Source organism: Apium graveolens, chromosome 11 (assembly GCF_009905375.1).
Source record: "Apium graveolens cultivar Ventura chromosome 11, ASM990537v1, whole genome shotgun sequence".
NCBI classification, from domain to species: Eukaryota; Viridiplantae; Streptophyta; class Magnoliopsida; order Apiales; family Apiaceae; genus Apium; species Apium graveolens.
The window spans coordinates 20,485,826-20,503,720 of NC_133657.1; the positions used below are offsets into that span (position 1 = coordinate 20,485,826).

The window sequence follows — 17,895 nt, forward strand, 5'->3', positions numbered from 1 at the left end:
GGATGTTGGCTAGGAAAGGCACTTCAAGTTTGGAGAGCTAGTTGGGTTGCACTAGACTAGGTAGCACTTCGAGTCAATCATGTTGGTTGAGTGAGATCATTCAAAACTCAATAGTGAACCATTAAATCCAAGTTGTAAATTATGTGATTAAATGTATTATGTGATCCTAAATGATTATTTGAGCATAATAAGTGATTAGTAAAGAGTCAAATGTGTAGTTAGGCCTCAGTGCCAATATGTTTTGAAATCTTTAACTAGGATGGAGTTTCTGTGAGAGTGTATCTTGATGAAGCCTAATATTTTGTGTAGGTTCAGGAGAAGGTAGTAAACTTGCCATCAAAGTCGAGAAGTGCTCCCGGTTGCTTCCACATCAAGACGAGAGTTAGTCCAGCCTTCTTAAGGCAAGTGTTTTTGCCCTCACTTATCGTTCTAGTAATGTTTTCCTTAAGCTATAATATATATGTGTCTTTTGACCCTCTCGAGATATATATATTGAGAATTATTCTGACTATTAAGATATATTGCAATGTATAGAACAACTTCCATGAATTATGATAACATGCTCGTATATTAATCATTTTAATATTATTGTCGCCATGATATATTGTTGCGAATATTCTGATTTTAGATTGAGATTTTGCAAGTGCTATGTATACCCTTATAAAAATCACATCCCTATAAACTATAAAACCTCATATGCTTTGATAATGTATTCTCTCTTGATTAACCGCTATTCTTTGTACTCTTACACCTCCGATTTACCGACTCTTTACATAAACTCTTACAATCATACCCAAATTTTGTCACTAGATATATCCCTTACATAACCCTCAAATTTGAAACCTCAATCTTGTGGAATAACGTTATGACTCTTTTTCAATACTTTCTTCCTTGGTTGTCAACTCATTGCTGACTATCCTTGAAAGCCCTGCTAGTGTGTAGTCCCATCATTCTGATAAGAGTTTTTAACTTGAAATCCTTGATTGATGATTTAAACCCCCTTTATATAGATCTTTGTAAAGTTCTCCTTAGCATCAGATTTATAAAAGATAATTGCTCTTTAAATAAAAGAATGTTTTCTTGAGATTGGTGAATTGGACTAAGATGCAAGTCCCTTTCATACTTATTATGTTAGGCTTAAAAGATGCCTAGGGATCCCAATAAATTGTTAAGAACCCAGTGAGGTTCGGGATTGCTTCGCGGCTGATCACCGATTGTAATCCGTAGCGTCATAAAATGATTTTGAGCAATGTTTTGGTTACAAATGTTTTGACTAGAATAATGATGCCATACACCTCAATTTCCAGATATAAGTTGTTATGTTGTTAATTCTGTTTTATGATATACCTTGCTGAGTGCTTGGCTCACTTCTTGCTTTTCAATTATTTCATTTCAGCTAGCAAGTATGGTTAGATTCAAGCAGACTGCTCGTAAGTCTACCAGTGGAGATGCTGAGGCTTATATGAGAGCTCAGGTAGTATAGTTGGCATTTGTGTGAGGACCGGTAGCTTCAAATATATGTTGTAATTGTTGAAGTATGGGACTGTTCAAACCCTGAGCCTTTGCGATCTTGGATTCTGTTGTTAACAACCGTTTGTAATAACTTTGTATTTATTCAGTTATATTTTGTTAGTGTTATTTTGGGGTTGTGACAGGTCTTGGTATCAGAGCTAAGGTTTAGAGTCCCTGAACAGTCCATATAGGTTATAGGTATATATATATAGGAAATACGAGAGTGTAAGTAGTTATTATTCGAATAAGTCGCTAATATTTTCCTTCATATATATTGTTTCTCAGTAAAGGATGCACTCTTCTTCGTCCTCGATGCCATATGACACTATAGCATTCTCCGTGTACTCTGACTTGAGGCTCCAGTTTGATAGGCTCCAAGGGAAGTACGAACGACTTATGGAGCAAGTGGATGTAGCTTTTCAGGATGATACCCAACTTAAGGAGGAACCTAAGGCACATTTGATTGCGAGACTCGAGTCCTTGACACAGTTTGTTAACACTAAGCTTGGGGAGATGCCAACACACCATGATCGCAACAGCCAGTACACCATCCAGATGGTAGCAGATGAACTTCAGGGCATTGTGAAGGTCCTTCAGGGAGAGCCGTGGGAAGAGATCCCGATAGCTCGAGATGTTAACGAGGAGACCTAGGTAGACGACCGTTAGCCCGAATTAGGAGCCAGACCTCCTATTCCCTTTCTAGTTGGCTACCCTTTATGTTGATTATATTTTCTTCCTTTTAGAACTATGATGTCGTTGACTTTTAAATTCGAACCTTATTTGGTGGCGTTGTAAGATAACTTTGTTTTATTGCGTAATGCACTATCATTTCATTTCATTATCATTCAATTTAGCTTCGCTTTTATTTCTAGAATTGTATATCAACTCCTTAACTAATAATTGAAATCCGAATGCATGTGATTCCCTTAAATTCGTGACATCTTCGCTTTGAAATGATTGCTATACCCCTAACTACCTTGTTGAACCTTTATATCAGAATCATGCTTGCGATTATCGCAAATGTTTCAAGCTTTCTTATGCATTTTTGTTGTCCCAATCTTGCCTCTATTTATGCTTTCCTTCTTATAACCATGTATAAACTTGCTAAAATCTAGACATTATGCGATCAAATTAACCCTATGATAACCTAGCTTTGAATTATCTTTCATAATTATACCTGCTTGTTACCAATTTTCTTTTCAGAAATATGCCTCCTATAAAGACAAAGCAAACCAGTACTGCTTCTGTAACTGACCCCAATATCCTTCGACTATTGGAAACTCTGCAACAACAGACTAATGCAATTGCTCAACAATAACAAACTCTTCAACAATAATTCCAACAACAACAATTTCGAAACCAAGAGAATCATGATCAACACCAACACTAACTAGATTTACCAGAGCCTTCTCTACCAATTGTGACTTTCAAAACTTTTCAGAATGTGAACCCTCCAGCTTTTCATGATACCACTGACCCGGTAGTAGCCAACACTTGGATAAGAGAAATGGAGAGATCTTTCGAATTGGTTCGATTAGGGGAAGAACAAAAGACCGTATATGCCGCGTATTTCTTGAAAGGGGAAGTAATTTATTGGTGGGATTCAGTCAAAGCTTTAGAAGAAGTTCAACCAGTTACTTGGACTAGGTTCAAGGAGTTATTCTTGGAGAAATATTACCCCCGATTTATGCAGAAACATATGGAGATGAATTTCCTGGAATTGAAACAAGGAAGTATGACCATGTTGGAGTATAAGAAGAAATTTATAGAATAGTAAAGATTTGTAACTAAGTATGTGAATACTGATGAAGAGAAGGCTCAGAGGTTTCAGCAAGGGCTCGAATATTGGATTCAAGATAGAGTGTCGATGTTTGAGATTGGTACCTACGCTGGGGTAGTTCAGAAGGCAGCATTGATTGAAAGTAATGGAGCCCAATCCAGGAAGGAAAGAGATGTTAAGAAGAGGAAGGTGTTTCATCAGAAGGAGAGATCAGAATCAGGGTACCAGCAAGATAGAAACGTGAAGAGAATTGGATTCCAGAAAGGATGGAATGCACAGAAGAAAGGGGAGGTGAACAAGAGACAAGATAATAAAGGAAACCATCAGCAGAATCAGGGTCAAGCGAATGATGACAAGCAGCCAAGGGTTGAATGTATGCATTATGGGAAAAAGCATTCGGGAATTTGAAACAAGCTCAACATGACATGTTATCGATGTAATCAGTAGGTACATTTGGCCAATAAATGTAAAGTGCAGATACCTGGAGTAACATGCTACAAGTGCGGAAAAGTTGGACATATCGCCAAGGAGTGCAGGTCAACCAGATTAATCAAAAGTATGATGAATATATCCAGCACCAGCACTGTAGCACCACCAGAAATGTTGGCATTACCTCCACCACCAACAGTGACTCCACAAGAATCAGTAAGGACTTTTAATCTGAAGATGAAGGATGCTGTTCAGAATTCTGAGGTGATAGCAGGTAAGCTATCGATAAACAATGTTGAAGCTAAAGTATTGATTGATTCAGGAGCTACAAAGTCTTTTATATCAGAAACTTTTGCTAATAGATTAAACTGTGATAAGAAGGATATGAGTGAAGCGATGAGCATAGTAATTGCCAATCAAGAAAAGATACCTGTGAGTCAATTTTGCCCTCAATGTGAGATTGACATCTCTGGGCATAAGTTTTCAGTCGACTTGATACTTTTCATGTTAGGGGAGTTTGATATAATATTAGGAATGGATTGGTTAAGAAAGAATAATGCTCAGATATATTGTAGATCTAAGAAGGTCTATCTTCGAGCAAAGAATGAGAGTAAGGTGATATTTAAGGGCCAAAAGCAAGCGCAACTATTTCTCACCGCTATTCAAGCCAACAAGCTACTTACGAAAGGATGTGAAGCATATTTAGCCTATGTAGTAGATTCAGAGAAGGAAGTCCCTAGCATGGAGGAGATTCCAGTTGTAAGATAGTTTCCCGATGTGTTTCCAGAGGAATTACCAGGACTACCTCCAGATCGACAGATTGAGTTTGAGATTAATCTTGCCCCAGGCACTGAACCCGTCTCGAAGGCCCCTTATAGGATGGCACCAGCAGAGATGAAGGAGTTAGCAAGTCAGATACAAGAACTTTTGGATTAAGTAGTCATAAGGCCAAGTACGTCGCCATGGGGAGTGCCCGTTCTTTTCGTAAAGAAGAAAAACAGAAGCATGAGACTCTGTATCGATTACCGGGAGTTGAACAAAATGACAATTAAGAATCGGTATCCTTTACCGAGAATAGAAGATTTGCTTGACCAACTGAAAGGAGCAAAGTGTTTTTCGAAGATTGATATGAGGTCGGGATACCACCAATTAAAGATAAAATCAGAAGACATCCCAAAGGCGGCATTTAGGATGAGGTATGTACATTATGAGTTTTTAGTAATGCCGTTCGGATTAACAAATACCCCTGCAGCTTTTATGGACTTGATGAATTGAGTTTTAAGGAAATACTTGGACCAGTTTGTTGTGGTGTTCATTGATGATATTTTAATATATTCAAAGTCGGAAGAAGAACACGAGAAGCACTTGGGGATAGTTTTGGAGATTCTGAGACACGAGAAGTTGTATGCAAAGTTCCCAAAGTATGAGTTTTGGTTAAGAGAAGTTCAATTTTTAGGACATATAATTGGAAGGGAAGGAATTAGGGTGGACCCCACAAAGATCAAAGCAATTATGAGTTGGGAGAAAGCAAAGACTCCTACGGAAGTAAGAAGCTTTCTAGGATTGGCTGAATACGATAGAAGGTTCGTAAAGGATTTATCAAAGATCGCTATGCCACTGACCAAGTTGACAAGGAAGAATCATAAGTTTAAATGGAATGCAGAATATGAAGAAAACTTTCAAGTGTTAAAGCAGAAATTAGTTACCGCGCCAGTACTAGTACTACCCGACGCTAAAAGAGATTTTGTGATATATAGTGACGCTTCGCATAAAGGACTAGGCTGTGTAATAATGCAATATAATAAGGTGATTGCATATGCATCACGACAGCTTAAACCTCATGAATTGAAATACCCAACCCATGATCTGGAATTGGCAGCCATAGTGTTCACACTCAAGATATGGAGACATTACCTGTACGGGGAGAAGTGTGAAATCTACACGGAACATAAAAGCCTGAAGTATATATTCACCCAGAAGGAACTCAATATTAGACAACGGAGATGGTTGGAGCTAATAAAGGATTATGACTGTTCGATACATTACCATCCAGGAAAGGCAAATGTAGTCGCCGATGCCTTGAGTAGAAAGGAAAGGTTGAATGCGATAACCATGTCAAAGGCTTTATCTGAGGAGATGGAAATATTTGAGTTAGAACTCTATATTTACGGGATGTTGATAGAGTTTTGTCATAACATGATTTTTCAGCCAGAATTATTGCAGAAGATAAAGAGATGCCAAGAAGAAGTGATGAGTCGAGAGAATAACCAACTGACGGGGGAAGAGATATGTACAAAAAGGGATGAACAAGGAATATTTAGATTTGCATCAAGGATTTGGATCCCTCAAGTGACTGAATTGAAGAATGAGATACTACAAGAAGCACACAACTCGAAATTTTCGATTCACCCGGGAGCAAAAGATGTATCAATATTTGAAAAAGAAATTTTGGTGGCCAACATGAAAAGAGAAATTGCAGAATGGGTCTCTAAGTGCTACACTTGTCAAAGAGTAAAAGCGGAACATCAAAGACCGAGCAGATTGATTCAACCATTGAAGATTCCTGAGTGGAAATGGGAAAATATTGCCATGGACTTCATAGTAGGTTTGCCTCGAATAAAATTCAGACACGACGTCATATGGGTTATAGTCGATCGCCTTACGAAATCGGCACATTTCTTACCCATCAACGAGAAGACTTCATTGGATAGGTTGGTTCATATGTACGTGCACGAAATTGTGTTACGACACGGCGTACCGATATCGATAGTTTTAGATCGAGATCCGCGATTCAATTCAAGATTTTGGAGACAGTTTCAGGAAAGTTTGGGCACAAAGCTAAATATGAGCACCACATATCATTCTCAGACAGACGGTCAGAGTGAGCGAACTATACAAATGATTAAAGACATGTTGCACAGCTGTACCATTGATTTCGCTGAGAGTTGGGATGATCACTTACCACTCGTAGAGTTCTCGTACAATAACAGTTAGTACTCTAGCATCAGAATGCCTCCATATGAAGCCTTATACGGAAGAAAGTGCAGATCTCCGATAAATTGGGATGAGGTAGGAGAAAGGAAAGTTCTCGGCCCTGAATTAGTTCAGTAAATGAAGGAAATAGTCGCCTTAATTCGGAAGAGACTAATTGCTGCTCAAGACAGACAAAGAAAGTACGTTGATCGTGCCCGAAAGGATGTGAATTTCCAAGTGGGCGAATCTGTATTGCTAAAAGTGTCACCATGGAAGGGTTTGACTCGATTTGGGAAAAGAGGAAGTTGGCACCGCTTTATATTGGTCCTTTTGAAGTTCTAAATCAAGTAGGAAAATTTAGCCTATGAGTTGGCACTACCGCCTCAGTATCAGCATGTTCATAATATATTTCATGTGTCTTTGCTTAAAAAGTATAATCCGGTTGTCAATCATGTGATAGAGTATGAGCCGTTAGAAATTCAGAAAGATTTATCTTACATCGAGCAACCTATCAAGATACTCGACTGGCAAAAGAAGAGTCTTATAAATAAGTCAGTATAATTGTTAAAAGTGCTTTGGAGGAATCCCAAGGTCGAAGAATCGACATGGGAGGTAGAGTCTGATATGCGTAATCGGTATCCTCACTTGTTCTCCTAGATTCCGAGGACATAATTCTTTTAGGGGGAGAGGATGTTACAATAATATATATATATATATATTAGTTGAATCATGTGTATATATGTTTATATATCGAGAGCGAGTCAATTATGTGCTTTTACGAGTCATAAGGGTCATATTTTGTGAGTTGTAAATTAAATGTTTATTTGGAAAAAATTTTGAGAAAAGAAATGCCTTTATTTGAGTAATTTGTGATATATTATTAAAGATATTAGTTCATGGAATTTTTTTTATATAAAAATTTGTTTCGTTTAAATTTTTAGAAGTGATCTCAAAAAGTTTCTAAAATTCTAAATTATTTTATGGTATTATTTTTTTGATTTATAGATTTATATTTTTTTTATAAAATTCTTTCTCTAAAGTGATATTTGATTAATTAGATTAATAATTTTCCATTTACCATGATACCCTTGCATGCAAAGATCCACTCAATTGGAGGGAGGGGTATTGTTGTCAAATCCAACCCCACTAACTTCACTTTAACTAGTCAATTTCCTAAGTTGCCCTTGCATGCAAACCTTGTTAGTTTTAGAAGAGGGATAAAGAGGTAAATTGATAATTCCACTATCATCAAACCACCACCATATCATCACATTGTATCATTTTCTCCACTTACACACTCCAACTCACTCTCCTAGATTCCGAGAACAGAATTCTTTTAGCGGGAGAGGATGTTACAACAATATATATATATATTTTTTAGTTGAATCATGTGTATATATGTTTATATATCGAGAGCGAGTCAATTATGTGCTTTTACGAGTCTTAAGGGTCATATTTTGTGAGTTGTAAATTAAATGTTTATTTGGAAAAAAATTTGAGAAAAGAAATGCCTTTATTTGAGTAATTTGTGATATATTATTAAAGATATTAGTTCATGGAAATTTTTTTATATAAAAATTTGTTTCGTTTAAATTTTTAGAAGTGATCTCAAAAAAGTTTCTAAAATTCTAAACTATTTTATGGTATTATTTTTGTGATTTATAGATTTATATTTTTATTTATAAAATTCTTTCTCTAAAGTGATATTTGATTAATTAGATTAATAATTTGCCATTTACCATGATACCCTTGCATGCAAAGATCCACTCAATTGAAGGGAGGGGTATTGTTGTCAAATCCAACCCCACTAACTTCACTTTAACTAGTCAATTTCCTAAGTTGCCCTTGCATGCAAACCTTGTTAGTTTTAGAAGAGGGATAAAAAGGTAAATTGATAATTCCACTATCATCAAACCACCACCATATCATCACATTGTATCATTTTTTCCACTTACACACTCCAACTCACTCTCCTCCCTTCTCCTTTCTCTCTCTCGGCCGAAGCCAAGCCCCCCCCTTTGTTCATTTTTCTTTCATCTATTCTTTAAAAATTCTTGAAAGAAACCCTTCTTTAATCCTTGATCACTTTTTTAGTAAGTTAAATATTAACTGTACTACTTGGTTTAAGCTTGCATGTTGAGTTTTGAGTAAGCCTAATGTTGAAACCTTGATTCTTATGAGTTTAAGGTTCAAAAACAAAGGTAAAGCATCAAGAGTGGAAATGATTAATGGTTGACGGACTTTCTTGCCATTTTGTATGATCATTTCACTCCTTTCCATTTGGCAATGACTCTTTAAGAGCCGAATGAAGTAGAGTTTTGTGTTCTTTATTTGTGATCAAATGCTCAATGAAGAAGTCTTTTTTGCATGTTGCTTTAAAGCTAATTTTTTTATAGATCATGATCTTTAAAACCCTTGTATGTCATGAAATACTTGGGATATTGTATGTTAAATGATTGCATGTGGAATTTACACTCAAAATCTTAGAGTACTAGGAGTGCATGTTGAAAACTACACTATATACTTGATTTTGGGCTTTAAATTCGATTATATGCCTTGATTACAATTTGATTTGCTAAAAATGAGTCTACTTTTATTGACAAGTGCTCTATTATGACAAAATATAGTTTTTAAAGTGGGTTAATGAGTATATTTCAATGGTATTGTGTTTGCATGTTAATATGGATATTCGTTTTGTGCTTGAGTACTCGAAAACGTGATTTAAGTGTTAGTCTTGCTACTTTATTTATATAATGTGGTCATGGTGCATTGGAGTATGAATGATCTCCACCACATGATAGTGGGATAGATGAGAGTATTAGGTTAGTATTTGTGCTTGGTTAAAGATTAGGTTCATGGTTTATAAGTGGGAGTTAAGGTGGAAGGGATAGTGTAAGGTTTGTTTTTTTCCCAGAATGTTGCACTAGTTTGTAGGAGAGTTTTGAATGGGCATTCGTTGGGCATTTAGAGACCCAAGTCACCAGAAGTTAGGACTTGACCTATAGTTGATCCCAGAAGCTTTAAATGTAAGAAACCAACCAATTTAGTTAGGTGCACAAGTCGAATCATTACTTCTGGTCAGAATAGAGGCAGTTTGAGTGAGGCGCACTTTTAAGCTTAGAAAGTGGTGTCATTGGTAGGCTCTCATTAGGACTTGCTTAGAATTGATACTAGGGAGTTTGTGGGAGGTTTTTCAAGACATATTTCGAAGTTTTAGAGTTAAAACCAAAGGTATTAATTGAGTTCAAAACAGGACAGTTTGAGTGTCACTAGGACATGGGAGAGTTATTTTTGAGAGTAGGCCCAAAGAGGCCTAGGTTGAGCTTTGGTTTCATTCCAAGTGAACAAGTTAGATTTAGGACCTGAGATTTCACTGTAGAAATTTGAGTGTCAAACCTTGAGTGGAAAGGGGTTTTTTGTCACTTAGTACCATTCGGTGTCACCTAAAAGTTGCACTTAGGAGCACATTATCCTTGCACTTAGATTTCTCATCCTCATAGGTGAGGCCTGAGTTGGCCATTAAGTCTAATTATTAGTAAGAGATCAGTATAAGGTTAGGCCATAGGTGAGGCTAAGTGAAATGGATGTTGGCTAGGAAAGGCACTTCAAGTTTGGAGAGCTAGTTGGGTTGCAGTAGACTAGGTAGAACTTTGAGTCAATCGTGTTGGTTGAGTGAGATCATTCAAAACTCAATAGTGCACCATTATATCCAAGTTGTATATTATGTGATTAAATGTGTTATGTGATCCTAAATGATTATTTGAGCATAATATGTGATTAGTAAAGAGTTAAATGTGTAGTTAGGTCCAAGTGCCAATATGTTTTGAAATCTTTAACTAGAATGGAGATTCTGTGAGAGTGTATCTTGATGAGGCCTTTTATGTAGGTTCAGGAGAAGGTAGTAAACTTACCGTCAAAGTCGAGTAGTGCTCCCGGTTGCTTCCACATCAAGACGAGAGTTATTCCAGCCTTCTTAAGGCAAGTGTTTTTACCCTCACTTATCGTTCTAGTAATGTTTTCCTTAAGCTATAGTATATATGTGTCTTTTGACCCTCTCGAGATATATATATTGAGAATTATTCTGACTATTAAGATATATTGCAATGTACCGAACCACTTCCTTAAATTATGATAGTCTGCTCGTATATTGATCTTTTTGATATTGTTGTCGCCATGATATGTTGTTGCGAATATTCTGATTTTAGATTGAGATTTTGCAAATGCTATGTATACCCTTATAAAAATCACATCCCTATAAACTATAAAACCTCATATGCTTTGATAATGTATTCTCTCTTGATTAACCGCTATTCTTTGTACTCTTACACCTCCGATTTACCGACTCTTTACATAAACCCTTACAATCATACCCAAATTTTGTCATTAGATATATCCCTTACATAACCCTCAAATTTGAAACCTCAATCTTGTGGAATAACGTTATGACTCTTTTTCAATACTTTCTTCCTTGGTTGTCAACTCATTGCTGACTATCCTTGAAAGCACTGCTAGTGAGTAGTCCCATAATTCTGATAAGAGTTTCTTAACTTGAAATCCTTGATTGATGATTTAAACCCCTTTGTAAAGATCTTTGTAAAGTTCTCTTTGGCATCAGTTTTATAAAAGATAATTGCTCTTTAAAAAAATAATGTTTTCTTGAGATTGGTGAATTGGACTAAGACGCAAGTCCCTTTCACACTTATTATGTTAGGCTCAAAAGATGCCTAGGGCTCCCAATAAATTATTAAGAACCCAGCGAGGTTCGGGATTGCTTCGCGGCTGATCACCGGCTGTAATCCGTACAAATGTTTTGACTAGAATAATGATGCCATACACCTCAATTTCCAGATATAAATTGTTATGTTGTTAAATTCTTTTTTATGATATACCTTGCTGAGCGCTTGGCTCACTTCTTGCTTTTCAACTATGTCATTTCATCTAGCAAGTATGGTTAGATTCAAGTAGACTGCTTGTAACACCCCCAGATCCGGGGTCGGGGATCCGGGTCGTCACGGTCTTCCTTTCCACAATATCACTTCACTTAATTAATAATAATAACCTTAAGCTGTGACCCCACACTAACGCACACCACAACCCGTTATAGTCTCAGAGATGAAATTCAAATAAGTACAAGTCTTTGAATCCACAATTTAAAAGTTATTACAACCCAAAACGATTACTTGATAAATTTACAGTTAATTGCCATTATCTGCCACAAGTTATAATTATACATAATTGATTCTCAAAAGTAGAATGCCTGATCTACCAATAGATCTACCTCTGCAGCTATAGCAGCCACAACATCATCGGGAAGACGCGGGACGCTTCCCACGCGCTTTCGCTGGGTCTGCTGGAGTCTGGCCATCTTTCCTAACTGTTGTTGTGTGATGAAGAAATAAAGCAAGAGTGAGCCTTACAGCTCGCAAGATAATACATAGTGATAACAATAATATAAGTATCTAAATGGATACTTACTAGAATCTTTATCGTGAGTAAGGTAATTACTTACTGGATATAAGTTTTAAAAGAAGATGAAGTTACCAATTACTTCACTATACTTATACCATATTTAGAAATCTACTTGAACTACTACTGTTCGAAGTATAATAAGATTCACGAGGTCATCCCATAGATGAGACCACAAATAAAACTTGAAAATATTTGATCTTTGAAATATTTTGAAAAGAGATGAAGTTACGAGATACTTCATTCAATGGATACACCAGTAAAAATGTTTGACCCTGTCAATGCTTCGGCAACCACCCATTAGTAGCCTTTCAATCGAAATGCTACGGGTAGTGTTGCAGAATTATCCAAATGGATGATGAACTCATTACGGGAGTTTACCGCGCCAGGAAGACCACTTACGATGATCAGTCGTAGTAGTACAACCCCACCATTTTCTACATGTAGAGGAGAACCTGTCGGATTTACTTGTCAACCGAACACTGAACTCCTAAGGAATGGACCGCCTTAGCGGAACTTCCAGGCCATTTGGGCCAATATAATAAGGCTGGGCCGGCGCTACTCGACCACTTACGCCACTCCTAGTTCAGATGAAATCCATGACTCTGAAACGTAAAGCTCGTTTCCCCCTTTCCCCAAGTAGAAACTTGTTGATACGGCTCCAACAAGAAGTCGTATCTAGTTGGAAAGGAAAACTCACCGATATTTCCCAGGCGATGCCTGTTAATGGATTAACTTGTTCCAAGAATTTTACTTCCCGAATATTGGGTAAGTAATCAAAAACTCTTTTACCAAGACAGCAACCTTGTTGCGAATATAAAACACACCACCGAGCTGGATCCCCCATGTTTTGAGCGAGTATTTAAATCCCCTTTTTAAAAGGAAGATCTTAAATATAAAAATAGTTTTGGGATCCGCTCTAACTTTTGAAAATCATTTTAAAGACTCGAAAACACTTTAAAGAGTGTTTGGAGTAAAACTGATTTAATGAAGTAAATCAGTCCCCAGAATATTTAGAAAATGACTGAATGTTAATATTTAAAATAATATTCCCATAAAGAATAATCTTTATAAAAATAATTGAAGTAGAAGTATTAAAACTTATACTTGAAACGAGTATTAAATAAGCAAAGATATACTTATATGAAAGTACTATCTTTATTTGAATAATCGAAAATAAGTTTGATTATTGACACCTTATTCTTTAATAAAATAAAGAATATACCTCGACAAATAATCGGAGTCATAGATCCTCAAATGAATATTCAAATAATATTCATTAAATAATATAAACTGAGTCATAAGCCTTCGAATGAATATTCAAATAATATTCAATAAATAATATAAAAGAGTCATAAGCCCTCCGATGAATATTCAAGTAATATTCAGATAAATAAACAAAAGGAGTCATACGCCTTCGAATGATATTCGAAATAATATTCAATAATAAAATAAAGTTAAAGTTATCGAATAAACCTTATTCGATTAATAGTTTTGAAAACTATGACCATATATATATATAAGTATATATATATATATATATTTATATCCATATATACAAAATCTACTCGGGATCCTCGACTCCCGGTTTTAGAAAATATTTCCACCTTTGGGTCCCTATACTAAGGGTATATGCAAATTACCGCTATCCTCTAGCATAGGTATTATCAACGGAATCAACAGATATATATTGAAAGAATACGAAACAGGCATGCATATATATATATATATATCATAGCAGCATGCTTCAATATATTGCAACATTTGCTAATTAACCAACATGCATCTATCGCAAGATAATGCAAGTACATATATACATCACAACAACAGTATAACGGGTAGAAAACTTGCCTGAGCGACTTGGGGGTGAGAAAGGCTCGGGACGAGTCTGATAACCTATAAACAACAAGTAAGTTGGAATTAAACCAAAATCACTTGTAAATCTATATTTTAACTAACTTAGACTCTAACGCTTGTTTTGCGCTCACTGATTTGCTTAAGTCACTCGGGTACCCTCGGCTCCACCATTTTTAATAATTTAACCTTTACGAGTTTTAAAGCGATTCCTTCGCGAGTGTCTTACCAACTGCCTAACACACTTACCATAAATGTTTCATACATTAATTAACCCTTTTTGGTCTTTAACCTATGTTTCAAAGTAAGGCGAGGGGTAAGGGTTCGTTCGCGAAACGTCGTTACTTAAAACGGCCGTTTCTCCTAAACCGTTCATCGGAATCGAACGAACTACATATCAAAACGAAGCTCGTAACATGAGCTATCTAAACATGGCAGTGGTCATAATCTATCAGGGGGTTCTCGGGTCCTAATGCTATGCACAAAAACAGTCCAAAGAAAATCGGACGTTACGACGGCTATGTTTACGCGATTTCCCAAATTTTAAACCATTCACTACCAACCACAAATCAACCCCAAATCAATCATACAACCAATATCCTTCCAAACCACATCATAACAGCCCCAACAAATCCACATTAACCATTTATACTTATTCCTCACATGAACTAAAAGCTTTACTTAGGTTCTTTAACTAATTACCAAGATTTACAACTCCAACAATGCAACAAAACCAACTAATCTCTACAAACTCAACCAAACTTCAACCAATCAAGCATCATGCTTCACATATGCTATATCAAACACATTCAATCCTAATTACTCAAAACTAAAGCTAGGGTTTGTAGTTTATACCTTCCTTGGAGAGGTGGGAGGAGCTAGGAAGCCTTAAGAAGCTTTGAGAAGTCTTAAGAATGCTTGGATCTTCAAGAAAACAAGAAAACTTCAAGTTAAAAAAACTTGAAAACACTATTCATAGTCTTCTTCTTTGATTAAATGAAGAAGATTGAGAAGGAATTAATGGCTTAAACTCATGATATAGTCCTAACTAAGCATGAAGATGATTAGGGAATTATCTTACCAATTTAGGAAGCTTGGATCTTGGATTTTGAATTTCTCTTGCCTTTTGAATAGTGAAAAGCCGTGAGCAATGAAGAACAAAGCCTTGGTTGCTTTTGATTTTTGATGAAAATGATTTTACTTGGCTTGGTTGATTGGTTTTTGTGCTTGCTTTAGTCAATTACCTTCTTGCCCTTGGATTTGTGTGGTTACAAAGCCACCACACCTCCTTCCTTCCCATGTCATGCTTATGTCATCCTCATGATGTCATCCTCACTTCCTTGTCCTCTTTCTATTGGTTGGATGACATCATTCCCACTAATCCCTTTGATTAACTTCCTAATCGTTTGCCTAATGACCGCTGATCTGTTATACGGTTCGCTTAACTTTCGTTTTCGTTTATCGTTTGAGGGATCATACCCGGTATCTTATTACTTAGGTTCCCTCAACCTTTCTCAATATATTATATTCCTTTTATGATCCTCTCCTATAATCCTTTAATTTAAATCCTTTTATCCTGTTACCTTTTTCTCAATTCTTTCCGTATCTAGTGGATTTCCGGGAAAAATCCAAGTGTTCAGAATTGGATTCTGACGATCTTTACATACACTTATATACCACATAGAGTACTAATAATATCCCATAAGATCAATAACAGAACCCCTACATAGCGTGGCATGAACAGTTTTCTCATTCAGCAAAAACACTATTCATAAGGGTTTCAAAATTTCTCAAAAATTGGGGTTATTACAGTCTCCCCTCCTTAAAAGGATTCCGTCCCGGAATCAGATAGAAAACAAATGGGGATACTTTCTTAGCATTACACTTTCTAACTCTCGAGTCAATTTTTCCACATTGTGGTTCTACCACCAAACTCTGCCTAGTTTGATAATCCTTCTCCTAAGCACTTGTTCCTTTTCACTCTATAACCCTTCCTGGTTGCTCCATATAGGTTACGTCGGGTCCCATATCTATGCGCTCATATGCCTCTATTTATCTGGCATCTGAATTACACTTCCTTAACATTGATACGTGAAACGCGTTATGACTCGCTACATGTTCTGGGTTAGGGCTAGCTCATATGCTAACTTCCCAAACGTCTTAATATATCCAAGGGTCCAACAAATTGTAGACTTAGCTTTCCTTTCTTTCCGAACCTCATCAATCCTTTCCAAGGGATACCTATAACATTACTAGGTCCCCTATTTCATACCCTTTGTCCTTTCGAGTCAAATCAGCACACCTCTTATGTCCATCTTGGGTTACTACCAGCCGTCCTCTGATTAGATCTATCATATCCTTGGTCCTTTGGACTACTGCGGGTCCGAGCATCTTGCGCTCTACAACTTCATCCTAACATAAGGGAGATCGACATTGTCTTCCCTCAAGGATCTCATAAGGCGACATCTCGATAATGACATATGATCTATTGTCGTAAGATAACTCAATCCGTGTTAAGTGATCATTCCAAATTCTTTCAAGTCTATTGCACAGACTCTTATTATAGCTTTTAGCATTAGAGCTTTTGCTTCTTAATACCTATTCTTTTCCAGCTCGTAATCGCCACTACCTTCCGTTCCTAATATTATACTGGTTATACTTTTGCTTGTTAGCGCTCTATAACCTTTTAATAACCACGTCAACCTTAGTATCACGAATGTGTTTCCATTCCGCATACTACCACCACTTTATTACTCCTTTTTCAGTTGTTTCTATTTTCCAAAGTTTGATTAATCATATAGAAGTAAAGGAATTTGTTGAGAGATCACTATGATCATGAACACTTGTTATATCGCATAGTTAGTACAGAAGGTGGCCAGCCTTTAGTACTTGACAAGCAATTAAACAATAGCTGGTATCCTACTCGGCTTCTATCACACAGATAGATAGTCATTCGGCAATACCTCCCCTTCTGGAAGGGTTGTTCTTCTCAGCTTATATGAAATGAAAAGAAGAGAAAAGAACAAATTGAAGAGAATTGTATATATGAAAAAAAATATATACTGTCACCAAATATCTGGCTTGGAACCTACCTCTGAACTATAGAGGTCTGTCATAGGAGAACGAAACATATATATTTATATCAACATCAAGTGTTATAGCATCGTATTTCACATGCCTAAATATTTTTGCCATTCCGTCCATCATTCTATGGACCCATGCTCTTCCTCGAGCTTATACACAATCACCTTTGAAACTCCCTCGACATCGAAAATTGAATCTGGGATCTCATTCTAGACATCATCGTTACTAGAATTCTATGCTTGCACCGCAACCTTCCTCATATAGTAATACGACTCTCTTTTCATAAGAAGGAATAAATATTCAATTGGTAGATACTCTACTTAATTAGTCTATCAATGATAACTTATACATTACCACGACCCGATTAGTGGTACTCAACCTCAACATCCATTCCAATACAACTCTCACGGTTGTAATCAGCTCACCACTCGCAGAATCATTGCTGCATTACTATGGTCCACTACTAACCTACTATAGTCATTCATTTTCCATGAAGTCTTAATAGCTAACCATACGGAGTCCATACATGTCGTATCAAATTCTCCTAAGGAGTTAACATAACCACCAATCACAATTCATGAAGAACACTCCAAACTCTGACGTACTTTCATGACATGAAGCAGATAAAAGTGCAGAAGAGTTTCAATCAAAGCAACGATAGCAGGTTAATACCATTCTTAATCATACGCCCTAAATAGAAGAATTAACTCAAGGGTTCATCTAGTCCTTTTTGAAACATGGTCCTGGATTATTCTCAAGATAGGACCTTCTAAGATAGATAGCCCGATCATGGCGAT

The 17,895-nt window shown here is 36.5% G+C and overlaps 1 protein-coding gene across 1 annotated transcript; it reads left to right on the top strand.

Annotated features, from left to right (window-relative positions):
* Positions 1-3,019: 3,019 nt before the first annotated feature.
* LOC141695396 (uncharacterized) lies at positions 3,020-4,489 on the top strand. The gene is made up of 4 exons (XM_074499644.1): positions 3,020-3,245; positions 3,324-3,658; positions 3,770-3,937; positions 4,103-4,489. Exons 1-4 carry the CDS (start codon positions 3,020-3,022, stop codon positions 4,487-4,489), a joined length of 1,116 nt encoding a protein of 371 aa, XP_074355745.1.
* The last annotated feature ends 13,406 nt before the right edge of the window (positions 4,490-17,895 follow it).

Bases quoted from the DNA above. Each gene is read 5' to 3' on its own strand.
- LOC141695396 (XM_074499644.1), top strand. From the start codon at position 3,020: ATGGAGAGATCTTTCGAATTGGTTCGATTAGGGGAAGAACAAAAGACC. The intron at 3,659-3,769 runs GTTGAATGTATG...TGTAAAGTGCAG, and splicing joins ATGATGACAAGCAGCCAAGG to ATACCTGGAGTAACATGCTA. The intron at 3,938-4,102 runs GTAAGGACTTTT...TGTGATAAGAAG, and splicing joins CAGTGACTCCACAAGAATCA to GATATGAGTGAAGCGATGAG.